The sequence below is a fragment of the Saccopteryx leptura genome, chromosome 11 (genome assembly GCF_036850995.1).
Source record: "Saccopteryx leptura isolate mSacLep1 chromosome 11, mSacLep1_pri_phased_curated, whole genome shotgun sequence".
Taxonomy (NCBI): domain Eukaryota; kingdom Metazoa; phylum Chordata; class Mammalia; order Chiroptera; family Emballonuridae; genus Saccopteryx; species Saccopteryx leptura.
This window is the reverse complement of record NC_089513.1, coordinates 69,931,921-69,944,825: the sequence shown is the minus strand read 5'-3', so window position 1 is coordinate 69,944,825 and position 12,905 is coordinate 69,931,921. Positions and strand designations below refer to the sequence as shown.

General features: G+C 54.3%; 1 protein-coding gene across 1 annotated transcript in view; it reads left to right on the top strand.

Moving 5' to 3' along the window:
* SLC6A17 (solute carrier family 6 member 17) overlaps positions 1-12,307 on the top strand; it is a 46,029-nt gene extending 33,722 nt beyond the window's left edge. Inside the window, exons 7-12 of the mRNA XM_066352814.1 lie at positions 3,061-3,302; positions 3,558-3,750; positions 5,510-5,702; positions 5,904-6,063; positions 7,832-7,994; positions 8,450-12,307. Of these exons, the coding sequence (XP_066208911.1) occupies positions 3,061-3,302; positions 3,558-3,750; positions 5,510-5,702; positions 5,904-6,063; positions 7,832-7,994; positions 8,450-8,818 (1,320 nt within the window). The 3' untranslated portion in view covers positions 8,819-12,307. The remainder of the gene's footprint in view (positions 1-3,060; positions 3,303-3,557; positions 3,751-5,509; positions 5,703-5,903; positions 6,064-7,831; positions 7,995-8,449) is intronic.
* Positions 12,308-12,905: the final 598 nt, after the last annotated feature.

Here is a 12,905-nt window from a genome sequence, read left to right as displayed (position 1 = left end):
TGAAACCCTGAAAAAGCCCCTTTAAGTTCAGGGAACAACAGGCGTTCAGTACTGACGGTGCCTGAGTCAGCTCACCTTAACACAGGTCAGCCTTTGCCTGTCTGTCTCTTTTGTTGTCCCCCACCTCACTCTTTCCTTCTCTGCCGGGTCCCAAGGGCTGCTCATAGAAAGATGACGGCAGGTGGGCTCCATCCCTAAGAAGCACAAAGTGTGGAAAGAGCTGTATTGACAAGAGCTGTGAGAGCCCAGGACCTTGACTAGCTCTGCTAGAGGCAGTCAGGGAATGCTACAAAGAGGAGGTGATATATTTGTGCTGAGTTTTGAGATATAAATAGGAGTTCACCAGAAAGTGAGTAGGAGGGAGGATATTCCAGGCAGGAGGACTAGCCTGGGCAAGAACCACAGGTGGGAGATCAGGTGCTTTTAAAGTGTAGTAAGTTCACTGCAGTCAGCATGTTCAGAACAAAGCCGGAAGAGATTTTCTGGCTGACAGTGGGGACCCAACAAAGACTTTTAAACATGCAAATGACGTGACCAGAGCTATGTCCATCTCCGCCTGTGCTCTGTTACAAAATCTTTTGCTTCTTTATAGTTAAAACTCACCAAACTACCCAGAGCCCTCCCACTAGGTCCAGCTTTCAGACTGGTAGAATAGCCATGATTGACATCTATTACATCAGTGACTTTTCCAGTTAATAGTTTCGGACCGCAGTTGGCCATAGGTAACTAAAACCATGGGGAAAAAAAACCGCAGGTAAAAGAGAGGGGACTACTGTGTTTTTTTCTTAATGATCTTCAGATTTCTGTTAGGAGCATGTATAGGCCCCCAGTTCCTTATTCATAATGACCAAGTCCAAATAGCCCTGAAAAACAAGTGTTAATTTCTTTTTTCTCTGGAACTCATTTCATGGCAAAATGACCTGAACAGATGTGAGGCTCTTTCTAGTCTTTATTGATTCACTTGCTGTGAATATTCATATTCTGCGGCAGAAATTCAAATGTTACAGGTTAGTCTCAGACCCCGCCTGGGGCGCTCCATAACTCTGTGGTACATGCATCATACGTTACCTTTCTATAATAAAATTGGAAACAAAAGTCTGCTTTCCACAACCAGCCCGGCCCCGGGGCGTGTCGATGAGAAAATGGGGGCCTGTGTTACTTTCGGAATATGAGGACCCGCTCCGTTTCTCTGGTGGTCTTGCTCTCCCTGTTCCGCTGTGACCATTTGAAACCGCTTTCACCTGTCTGAGCGTCCGGCCCTTCCCTCCCAGCACACCTGGACCCTAGCAGGTGACCACCTCCTGCTTTACAGGCCAACCGAGTCAGGAGATGGTGTTAAGGAGGGCACCAGGGCCTAGCACCAGATGATCTGTATTCTAGAAACTCCTCTGCCCCGACTAGCGAGCTCCATGACTCTGAGCAAATCATTTCACCTTTGGGCTTCACTTTACTCTTTCAAAATGTGAGTAATAATCCCTGATAAGGTCAGCAGCATTTTTTTCCTGATTAAATGCTGCTATGCGCCAGACATGACTGGTGACTTTAGTGGTCCCCCGTCTATTGCGGGGTTAGGTTCCAGAACCCCCCACGATAGGTGAAAATCCGTGAAGTAGTGACCTTATATTTATTTTATTATTTATATATATTTTTTAAGGCTTCGTGAACCCTCCGCACACTCTTATAAACCTTTCCCACACTGTTATTAACCTTTCCCACGCTCTTATAAACGCTTCCTATGCGTTTTCCATACGTGTGAGTCTTTGTCTACTCATCTGCTGTATGCTACATATTTTATTGAGACTTAATATTCTTTTAATATGTTTCAATTAATATTTTTATATTGTTTTAAATTTTTTAGGCTAGAAAATGCTTATTTTACTGCAAAAATAATTAAAATAATAAATATCTAAAAATACCTATATACCGCAAAATCCCACGTGATAGCAAAAAAAAAATCTGCGATATAAAATTAGATATATACAATTTAAAGATCTGCGATACAGTGAGACCACGAAAAGTGAACTGCGATATGCTGAGGGTGACTGTATACGTTTGACACTCACAATCCCTCTTTTCAGATGAGAAAACTGAGGCTCATAAAACAGACACTACAGCCCTGGCCAGCTGGCTCAGTGGTAGAGTGTCAGCCTGGCATGCAGGAGTCCCGGGTTCGATTCCCGACCAGGGCACACAGGAGAAGCGCCCATCTGCTTCTCCACCCCTCCCTCTCTCCTTCCTCTCTGTCTCTCTCTTCCCTTCCTGCAGCCAAGGCTCCATTGGAGCAAAGTTGGCCCAGGTACTGAGGAAGGCTCTATGGCCTCTGCCTCAGGCGCTAGAATGGCTCTGGTTGCAACAGAGCGACGCCCCCTGGTGGACGTGCCGGGTGGATCCCGGGTGGGCGCATGCGGGAGTCTGACTGCCTCCCAGTTTCCAGCTTCAGAAAAATACAAAAAAAAATAATAATAAATTTAAAAAAATTAAAAATCAATAAAAAAAACCCCAGACACTACCATTTGCCTAAGTCTTCTCAGTTAATTAACAATGGGCTTCAGATTTAGAGTGGGGGGTCTGCCTGTCTCGAAAGCCCTGTGCTGGGTCCAAGTCATGGACCGCACTGTGAGTGACAAACAATGAAAGGAGACCAGATGAGAAACACTTTGGAAACTGCCCTGAGCCGGCTCGATGCTGTTGTGTTTCAGGCTCCTGTCGGGTCTGAGAGCAGATGGGGGGGATGGCAAGGCTTCCCCCCGCCAGGGGGTGTCCGGGTTCTGTGCTTCAGGGTGGGCGGGGCGAGGTGGGTTCCTCTGTGAGCTGGAGCGTGTAGATGGAATGAATGAACGTGTCGGGTCTTTTATTTCTGATAGAAGGGAGAGCGAGTGGGTGGGAGGAAGACGTTGGTGTCTTTTTTTATGGTTTGAGGTGGAAGAAGTCTCAGGGAGCCCCTGGTGTTCTCTGTTGGAGGCTGGAGAAGGGGAATGTGGTGGGAACTGCACCGCCCTTGGCTGAAACGATGACTGTGTGTCTCTGTCCTTTCCCCTGCCACGGTCCCCTCCCGCGTAGCTGGACAAGATGCTGGACCCGCAGGTGTGGCGGGAGGCGGCCACGCAGGTCTTCTTCGCCCTGGGGCTGGGTTTCGGGGGTGTCATCGCTTTCTCCAGCTACAACAAGCAGGACAACAACTGCCACTTCGATGCTGCCCTGGTGTCCTTGATCAACTTCTTCACCTCGGTGCTGGCCACCCTCGTGGTGTTTGCTGTGCTGGGCTTCAAGGCCAACATCATGAATGAAAAATGTGTGGTCGAGTAGGTGGCCTCTCTCCTTCTGTCCTTGCCCCTCCCTGTCCACCCTACCCAGGAGGGGCGGGGGGACTGTGGGTGGGGGGAGTCCCTCTCTTCCTGGGCTGGAGGATGGAATCAGAGGAGCTCTATCCCGAGTCCTGGACCCCAAGGACAGACTCACAGATGTCTGTCTCTATTGATGCTGGGTGCCTGGGAGGTGGCCCCAGGATCATGCCCACCTCTGCCTTTTTACTTGGTCCTCGCCTCTTTACGCTGCAGGAATGCTGAGAAAATCTTGGGCTACCTCCACTCCAACGTCCTGAGCCGAGACCTCATCCCTCCCCACGTCAATTTCTCCCACCTGACCACCAAGGACTACGCGGAGATGTACAAGGTCATCAAGACCGTGAAGGAGGACCACTTCTCAGCCCTGGGCCTCGACCCCTGCCTGCTGGAGGACGAGCTGAACAAGGTGGGCGGGCGGCCCTTCCCAGGACGGGCCGGAGGCAGACAGGCCATGGGTGCTGGGGCTTGGGTGCAGGTTCCAGAAAGCCACCAGGGACTCATTCATCTACTTGATAAGCAAGGAGGGAGAGACGAAAGGCATCAGCCCACACCCCTGCCCTGAGGTAGGTTGAGTCTTGCTGAGAGGACGAGGTTAATACCCATGTCACAGAAATCATAGGGAGTGTAAGGGACGACCTTCCGGTTTATTGAATGGGCTTCCTGCGTGCCAGTCACCGTCACCTGTCATCCACTCAGGACAGTGCCTGTACCCAGCACACAGACAATAACTGTTTACATTAGCCACTGCCCTTTGCTGCCTGTCCCCTTTGTCCCTCGTGACAGTGCCCTGAGTTGAGTGTTAATATTGTTCCAGTTTTATAGGTGAGGTGAGTAGCCTGTAAGTTGGCAGCTGGGTCAGGGTCTCATAGCTAGTAAGTAGGGGAACGGGTCCCCAGTCTCTGAGTCAACCCTCGATGCTTCTGCCACCTCCCCCAGCTGTCCCCACGGCCCACTCCACTCTCAGGGCCACAAGGACCCTCAGCCCCTGGAGGAGGGCAGGGGGAGACTGCCCCCTCGTTAGTGTCCAGGCCCAAGTTTGGATACCTTGCTCTATTCCTATTTGTATAGGTTCAGACTTTCCCAAAGACTGTCCTGTTAGAGGGGGAACAGGAGAGAGGGCTTTGGGTCCCAGCTGATGCCAAGGCTCTCGGAGGGCAGAGCCGGCTCCCTTCCCCCTGAGCCAGCACTGCGCTGCTCCAGGGGGCCAGGGAAGGTGACACCCCCTGTGACATGTCTGAATGCCACGTTAAGTCAGCTGCCTTTTCCAGTCACCATCCTAACGCCGAGGGAACCCTGACCCGAACCCCCTGATCTGTTCCCGTGTGAGCAGGAGCAAAAGGGCCCTGTCTGGGGACCCCTGCCCTGTTTCTTCCCCAGGTGACTGGCAGCATCAGAGACTGCCCTCTCCCATAAGACCCTGCCCCATTCTCATGGGCGTGGCCTGGTCCTCCCATAAAACTAAGATCATAGCATATTTTTATATGCTACAATCTTGATAACATCCAAATGACAAGAATTACACACTCACACAATTAGAGAGGTACTCCCTATAGTCACCATATATTACAGGACAGTGCAGAAGTGATGTCAGTGAGCAGCCTGTGGTCAGTTGACCCATGAGCAGGGGCCCAAGCATTGGCTGCCCATCAGAGTCGCCTAGAAGCCTATGAAATCCCAATACCCAGCTTTACCTCCAGACCAATCAATTACTTGTCCCTGGGGTGAGACCCAGGCATTGGTGTTTTTAAAGGCTCCACTATAATTCCATGGGGCAGCTGTGGCTGAGATCACTACATTAAGGTCTGGGTTTCAGAGCTGGGAGCAATCAGGGAAGACTGCTTAGAGGAGGCATGTCTTGAGCTGGGTGTGTTTCTAAAAGTGGGCCTCTTCGTCTGAATTAACTTGGGATCCTTGTACAACTTTTCGATTCTAGGCCTCACAGCTGAGCTCCTGAATTGGTTGGTGACTTACTCCCTTTGTGGGGATGGAGTCTGATGTCCACTCAAATTTGAGACCCACTGGCCAAAGCAGCAGGATGTAGGCGGGGTGGGGAACCCCAGGAAAGAGGAAATAGCTAACCCTAACGCTCAGAGATGATGAAGCAAGGGGCTCCAAGGGTGGGCACGGGCCCTGCCGGAGCCCTCACCCTCCGCCCCCACCCACAGTCCGTGCAGGGCACGGGCCTGGCCTTCATCGCCTTCACCGAGGCCATGACGCACTTCCCCGCCTCCCCGTTCTGGTCCGTCATGTTCTTCCTGATGCTCATCAACCTGGGCCTGGGCAGCATGATCGGGACCATGGCAGGCATCACCACACCCATCATCGACACCTTCAAGGTGCCCAAGGAGATGTTCACAGGTAACTCCCGGCAGCCTCCGCCGGCCGGTGGGCTGCCCTCAGGGACAACGACGGGGTTGTGGCTCTGACTTAGGAACACTGGGTTCTGACTGAGTCATGATGGGGGTAGGGGTGGGATGGGGCGGCCTGGGTGCCCCCAAGACCCCCGGGCCCCGCCCACCTGCGCCTCTGCCCCCACGCCGGCCTCCCGGCTCTCTGTAGTGGGCTGCTGTGTCTTTGCATTCTTCGTGGGGCTGTTGTTCGTCCAGCGCTCCGGAAACTACTTTGTCACCATGTTTGATGACTACTCGGCCACCCTGCCACTCACCATCATCGTCATCCTTGAGAACATCGCTGTGGCCTGGATCTATGGCACCAAGAAGTAAGGGGGCCGTGGGGAGAGATGGAGACAGGAGGAGGGATCTGACCTAGCTTGACTCCCCCGAGAGCGTTGTATTCCCGCGGCTGCTGTGGATGGGGCAGGGGGTCCTAGTCAGAATGCCAGAGCCGAAAGTACCTTACAGACCATTTAGGGAAACTGAGACTCAGAGAGGACATCACTGCTCAAGCTGGTGAGAGGCAGAGCCAGGCTGAGGACATGAGTCTCCTGGGTTCAGGACCCGGCAATTACCCTGAACTGCCTTAAATGATCATAGCACCTTTCTCGGGTACCAACCCCTCAGAATTCTGCGAAGCTTACGCACCTAGTGGGTGAACCGGGGCCCGTGCCTTGCAAGCACTCATCTACTTCAGCAGCCTAAGTCACAGCCGTACGGCTATTTACATAGGGGTGTGAGGCAGGGTGTGGTTTGGGCCCTGAGTTTTGGGTTGCATGGGTAAAAATCCAGCAATAAGAAAGGACTGGGTCTCGTGGTCTGAGCCCAGGGCAGACCTAAACTCACTGTTAGCTGCTGGCCTCAGTCCTCATTTAGGAACCAATCTGGCCTGACCTGTGGTGGTGCAGTGGCTAAAAGGTCAACCTGAAAGACCAAGATCACCAGTTTGAAACCCTTGGCTTGCCTGGTCAAGGCAAATAAGATAAGCAATCAATGAACAACTAAAGTGAAACAACTATGAGTCGATACTTCTCACTCCTGCCTCTGTAAAATCAAGAAATATACTTAAAAAAAGCAAAAACAATCTGTATCACCAGAATGCCCCAGGACTAGGTCCCTGTCACTCAGCAAGGCCAGGGCTCCACTAACCCACTCAGCCTGGCCCTCCTGTGATGTCTGGGCCTCGTCTTAGAATCAGGCCCTCCCACCGCCCCTGACTTAGTCCCTCACTTCCCAGGAGAGTGTAGGAGGGGCGGGTGATAAGACAGAATATTATTTTTAAATGCATATGATAAAGTATAGAGTGTTGTACAGGCAATTCGTTATATTGAAAATGAGCAAAATAATGTTTAATCTGAGGTGGAATATCTGTCTGTGTGTGTACTTCTATTTTTGCTGCATTAAGTTACAAGATCTAGCTGTGGGTCTAATAACAATGGTCATTTCGAAGTAGCAGTGAGCATAAATGGTATTTGTAGGTATCTTCCGTTGTAACGTGAGATAATACCTGAGCTTTAATCTGTTGCTGGCAGAGTCCAGGTATTGTTAATGCTACTATGGTTGCTTGTATTTATATTTATAATAGAAGGAAATGCAAGATTTCAGTTAGGTGTTATTGAGATAAAGATGATTTTTTTTAAAATGCCATTCATTGACACAGCCTGCAAGCCCCACAGAATTCCACCCACAAAAGGGGTAGTTAGTTAGAAACCTTCTGGACCCTGGGGAAGGTGCACTTCCACTTCTTTGCCAGTGGGGGGAGTCTAGAGCTAGGCCAGTTGGGACTGGGGGGAGGGTGGCCCGAGTACACAGCCACCTGATGCCATCTGCCAGCCTAGGCTGTGTCCATGGGTTGTGTCATACCCTGGGTGGGGTGTGACTTGATGTGGTCAGAAGAGGTTAGAAGAAGACAGGAGAGCCTTCCCAGAGGCCAGCTGGGCCACAGATAATATACCAGGAGCACTGAATGTGAACAATGGAAGAGCTGGGGAGGGATGGAATGATCAGTGAAGGCTTCCTGGAGGAGACGGCTATGAGGGAATGCGCAGGCGCGGCATGGGTACCAACTCCTGGCCCCTCTGCTGCCCCGGGCAGGTTCATGCAGGAGCTGACGGAGATGCTGGGCTTCCGGCCTTACCGCTTCTATTTCTACATGTGGAAGTTCGTGTCTCCACTGTGCATGGCTGTGCTCACCACGGCCAGCATCATCCAGCTCGGGGTCACGCCCCCGGGCTACAGCGCCTGGATCAAAGAGGAGGTGAGGGCTGGCAGCCCGGAGCCCCAGGGGCACCTTCCCAGACCTTGAATGTAACAGGTGATAGAGACACCCTTATAGGGCAGCTGCTGTGCTCCAGGCCCTGCCCGGGGCATGGCATACCTGACCTGTAACCTTTATAACGACCCAGAAAGAGGTGGCATTTTCCCTATTGTACAGATAGGGAAACTGAGGGTCAGAAAGATTAATGCACTTATCCAGTCTTTCTAACCCGTTTTTCATCCCCATGTTGGGGAGTGGAATCACCCATCTTTTTCCCAAGTGCAGAAACTAGGACGCCGGTGACCGGCTACCTCAAGTAGCAACCCTTATTGACCCCCACCTCTACCGGGGCCAGGACTGTGGGAGGGAAGTGGGGAGAGGGCGAGAAGAGGTGGTCCCGAGCGATGGGGCTGTGGCCACGTCGGGCAGCAGCCCTCACCCTTGTCCGCCCCTAGGCTGCCGAGCGCTACCTGTATTTCCCTAACTGGGCCATGGCCATCCTGATCACCCTCATCGTCGTGGCCACCCTGCCCATCCCAGTGGTGTTCGTCCTGAGACACTTCCATCTGCTCTCCGACGGCTCCAACACCCTCTCCGTGTCCTACAAGAAGGGCCGCATGATGAAGGACATCTCCAACCTGGAGGAGAATGACGAGACCCGCTTCATCCTCAGCAAGGTGCCTAGCGAGGCGCCCTCCCCCATGCCCGCTCACCGCTCCTACCTGGGGCCTGGCAGCACGTCACCCCTGGAGCCCAGCAGGGACCCCAATGGACGCTATGGGAGTGGCTACCTCCTGGCCAGCACCCCTGAGTCGGAGCTGTGACCCTCCCGCTCGCCTCTCCCTCACACCAGGCCAGAGCCCGTCCCAGCCTGGCCACTCCTGGGGAGGGGGGGGAATCTGCCCTGCCTCTTCCCCCACCCCAGTCCGCCAATTCTGCTCCTCAACCTGAGTGGGGGCCACACCATCTAACCCTCTGAGATCTTCTCACCAAACAGCAGCCGCATAACTGAAACAGTCCAGAAGTTCTGATTCCCAGCACAGGGGAGACTCCACGTGGCCCCCTGGGGAGTCATGCCATCCTTCTTCTCTCCCCCTAACCTGCTACCTGCCACTCGTAGGTCTCGGAGTCCCTCTGTGCTTCCAGGTGGTGGTGGGGTGGGGGGCTGACAGGCACCGGGTGGGGTAGGGGATCCCAGAGGCTGCCTGAGCTAAGGCTGGGGACTGGGGACGGGGCAGCTGTGCTGGGACTCGGGCTCGGGCTGGAGTTCTGTTATGAGGCAGATGGTGTCCTGGCCGCCGAGGTGGGAGGCTCCCCCACCCCCCAGCTCTAGCCCTGATCTCCGGCGCCCTAGGCCCTGTCTGGGTTGGTGGGGTGTGCTCCTGCATCTTGCCTGGAAGAGTGAAGACTAGGCTTGAACTCCTCCTGCTTCCATTAGGGATTAGCCAACCCCTGTCCTCTCCATGTGCCCAGCCCCTTCCTGGGGCCCAGAGTGGTGGCCTCTGTCTTCTCCTTGAGGTTTCCAGAGCACATGTGTCCACAGCACAATTCGGATGGTTTGGAGCACAATTGCAAAGCACACCGCCTCTTCTCACCTGGGGCCCAGCTTTCTGTCTACTGGCAGCTTCTCCCCTGGAATGGGGTCCTGGGTTTCAGGGACCCATACCCCTCACACCTGGGGAAAGACAATTTCACTATCCCTTTGGGCCACTACTCACCCTCTGTTGTGTAAACACAGCTACCTAGGTGCACATCATGCACTTTGGAAACCTTTCCCAAGCCACCTGGCCCATGGTAGGCAGGGCCACGGGCAGTGCTGTGGACACTGAGGGTTGCCAAAGGGAAGAGGGGCTGCGTCTCTGTCCTGGGGCCCAGCCCCACAGCACCAACCCCCTCTTACCTTCTGGCCGACCCTGGAACAGGGCTACTTTCAGAGTACTGGCTGGGATTGGAACCTGAGGGGAAGGCGGTGTGCACCGCGATGGATGGACCAATGGAAGGATGGATGGGTGGTTGGATGGACAGGTGGATGGGTGGGTGGGCAGATGGATGGATAAATGATGGATGAATGGGTGGGTAAGTGGATGATGGATGGACGGGTGGATGGATGGATGGATGGATGGAAGGAAGACAGGCAGGAAGGAAGGAAGGATGGAAGGCAGGAAGGAGGAAAGGAAGGAAGGAAGGAAGGCAGCCAGTCAGGCGGGCTAGGACAGCAGACCTCTGAGAGCTGTGGTGAGCAGGGAGGGAAAGGTCACAGCACTAGGTCTGCACACCTTGCAGAGGGTCCTGAGTCACTTGTGACTGACTACCCTCAGCACTGAGGGTTCGGGGATGAGCACAGACTAGGCCCAGGGTTTCCTCCTTTACCCCTGAGTCCCTTGCCTGGGGACCCACTCCTCCCCCACTGGCTCCCTCACTTGCCCCTCCCCCACTGCCTCCCTTTCCTGCCCTCAGCCCCACCTGCCTTCCTGAGTGTGAGGGATGAGAGAGACCCACAGCTCCCTAGAAACAGGAGCCTTTGGAGCACGCCCTCCCCCCAGGCCCCTCACCTGACAACACCTCCCACCTGGCCCCATGCCTAGTCTCAGCTGATTTAGCAACAGGAAAAGCAGGGCCCCAGGAGAGACGCTCAGCTATATATACTCGTCTGTGTATTCTATTTCTATTGTATAGTCAGTCTGTACATGTGGGTGTAAATGCCGTTAAATGACAAACCCAATATTATACTGTGGCTGCAGGACTATTTTCATCCTCAGTGCTGCACAGATCTATTTTCATTGTATATTTGATATATTTTTAATTTTGTAGCTTGTGGCTGGGCCAGGCCCCAGCCTGCCAGCCTGCACAGGGTTCTGAGCCGGGCGTCTGCCTGGTCCCCGAGGGCTGGGGCACGCTCCTAGCCTTTTGCGGTGTCTGCTGTGTTAGTCGTAGGGCCCAGAGCTTGGTGCGCGTGCGTGCGTGCGTGTACGTGTGTGGTGTATGCACATACGTGGGTGTGGGTGTGTGTAGGGTGCTGATTTGTGAATCCCAGTGTTCACCAGGTTCCTGGGGCTCCAGCTGCCCTCCCGCCACCCCTCCCCTTCCCCCAGCGTCCCCCCTCCCCCTCTCAGCCAAGCCGAGGGCAGGGCCTGCGGGAAGCCCCCTGGTGTGGGGAAGACAGCTTTTCTTGCTGGTGACTCATTGCCTTCACACCACTGGGCTTGCTAGAAACAGGGAAGGGGGAACCTTTCTAGGGAGTACCCAAATTTATTTTCTGGGCAGCGTCTTGCTGCCACCACTGGAGTCACAAGCTCTTCATCCTGAGGAAAGTCCTGGATTCTTAAGGTGGTGAGACTCCCGGGAGGGCGTCTCACGGCGCCTTTGTCCTGGGTTTCTTTGAGCCGGTCCTTGCGCTCCGGAGGGAACCGCTGCTGGCCCTGTGACGGACACCCGCCTCCGCTCACCCTCAGGGGCGCCGGAAGGGGGCGGGACCGGGAGGGGTGGGGCGGGGCCTGTGACCAGGTAGATTCCAGCCCCAGCTCTCCCCGGGGAAGAGGAAGCAGCCCCGTACCCTTGCACAGGGTCCCCCCTCCCACTGGCTTTGGTGCTGTCCACGCAGCGCCCACAGAAGAGGGAGCGAACCCCAGGGCAGGGGTGCGCCCGAAAGGGTCCCCGTCCCTGCCCTCCAGCCCAGTCACCAGCTGTTTGCTCAGGGAGCCATCTCCACTGAGGCATCTTGAAGCCCAAGGTCCAGGTGGAGCTGGACAGGTGGGGCACACCAGTTGATGCCAGTTAGGGTGGCTTCGCCCTCAGCAATAAATCTGCAGAGACTGTTGCTTTCTCAGCGCCGGGAGTGGCCCTCCTGAGTCAGCCGGCCGGAGCTGCGTGGTCCCGGACCCCAAGCAAGCGGCTGGCAGTATTATGGGTAGGGGCTGCCCTCTGCCATCCTCACAGCTGCGCCCCTGCCATGGCCCCGCCCAGAGACTCCGCACGGTGGGTTAGAAGAGACAACAGGCTGGAGGGCAAGCACCTGACCCCAGAGCATCCACGAGGCCCTGAAACTGGGCCTAAAGACAGGCTGGGGAGGGGCGCCCAGGGTCTCCCCTCCCCCCAGCACTGCTTTCTACAGACCCAAGTACACACAGCAAGCATCACTTTAGGTTCTGACCTAGTTCAGAACAATTTAAGTCCTTGTACCCACGGCTGGCCAGAGCCCTGGGTCGGTCAAGACCACTCAGGCCAGGGAAGGGGACAAGGGATTGTCACCCTGGAGCCCAGCCTTCCTCTCTACTCCCCCCATGGTGTACAATAAAGTGTCTGTTCTTACCAACCCCCTCTTGCCTTTCTGCTCTGCTCAGGATTGGGGAGAGGGGGTGGGGAAGCGCTGGGTAGACCTGGGATGGGGTGCTGGGGGTGCGGCTGCCGGCTGGGGGCTGGGGAGGATGAGGAGGGACGTACGTGTGTGTGTGTGTGTGTGTGTGTCCTTGTAGCAGGCGTTGTTGGGCTCCAAGTACTCCACACATCGGATTTTCTGTGGTGTTTGCAACAGCTCTCTGCGAAAGATGCAGTTGACCCTTGAAGAACATGGGTTTGACCTGCATGGCACCACTTATATGTGGAATTTTTCATAATAAATATACCATCGGCCTTCTGTATCTACGGGTTTCACATCTATGAATTCAACAGCACATCAAGACAATTTTCTTTTTAAATATCTTTATTGAACTCTTATTTTGTGTGGTATGTGAGAGAGACAGGAAGGGAGAGATACGAGAAGCATCAACTCTTTGTTGCGTCACTTTAGTTGTTCATTAATAGCTTCTCATACGTGGGGCCCCAGCTGAGCCAGTGACCCTTTGCTTAAGCCAGCAACCTTGGGCTTCAAGCCAGTGATGTCTGGGCTCAAGTCAGCGACTATGGGGTCATGCC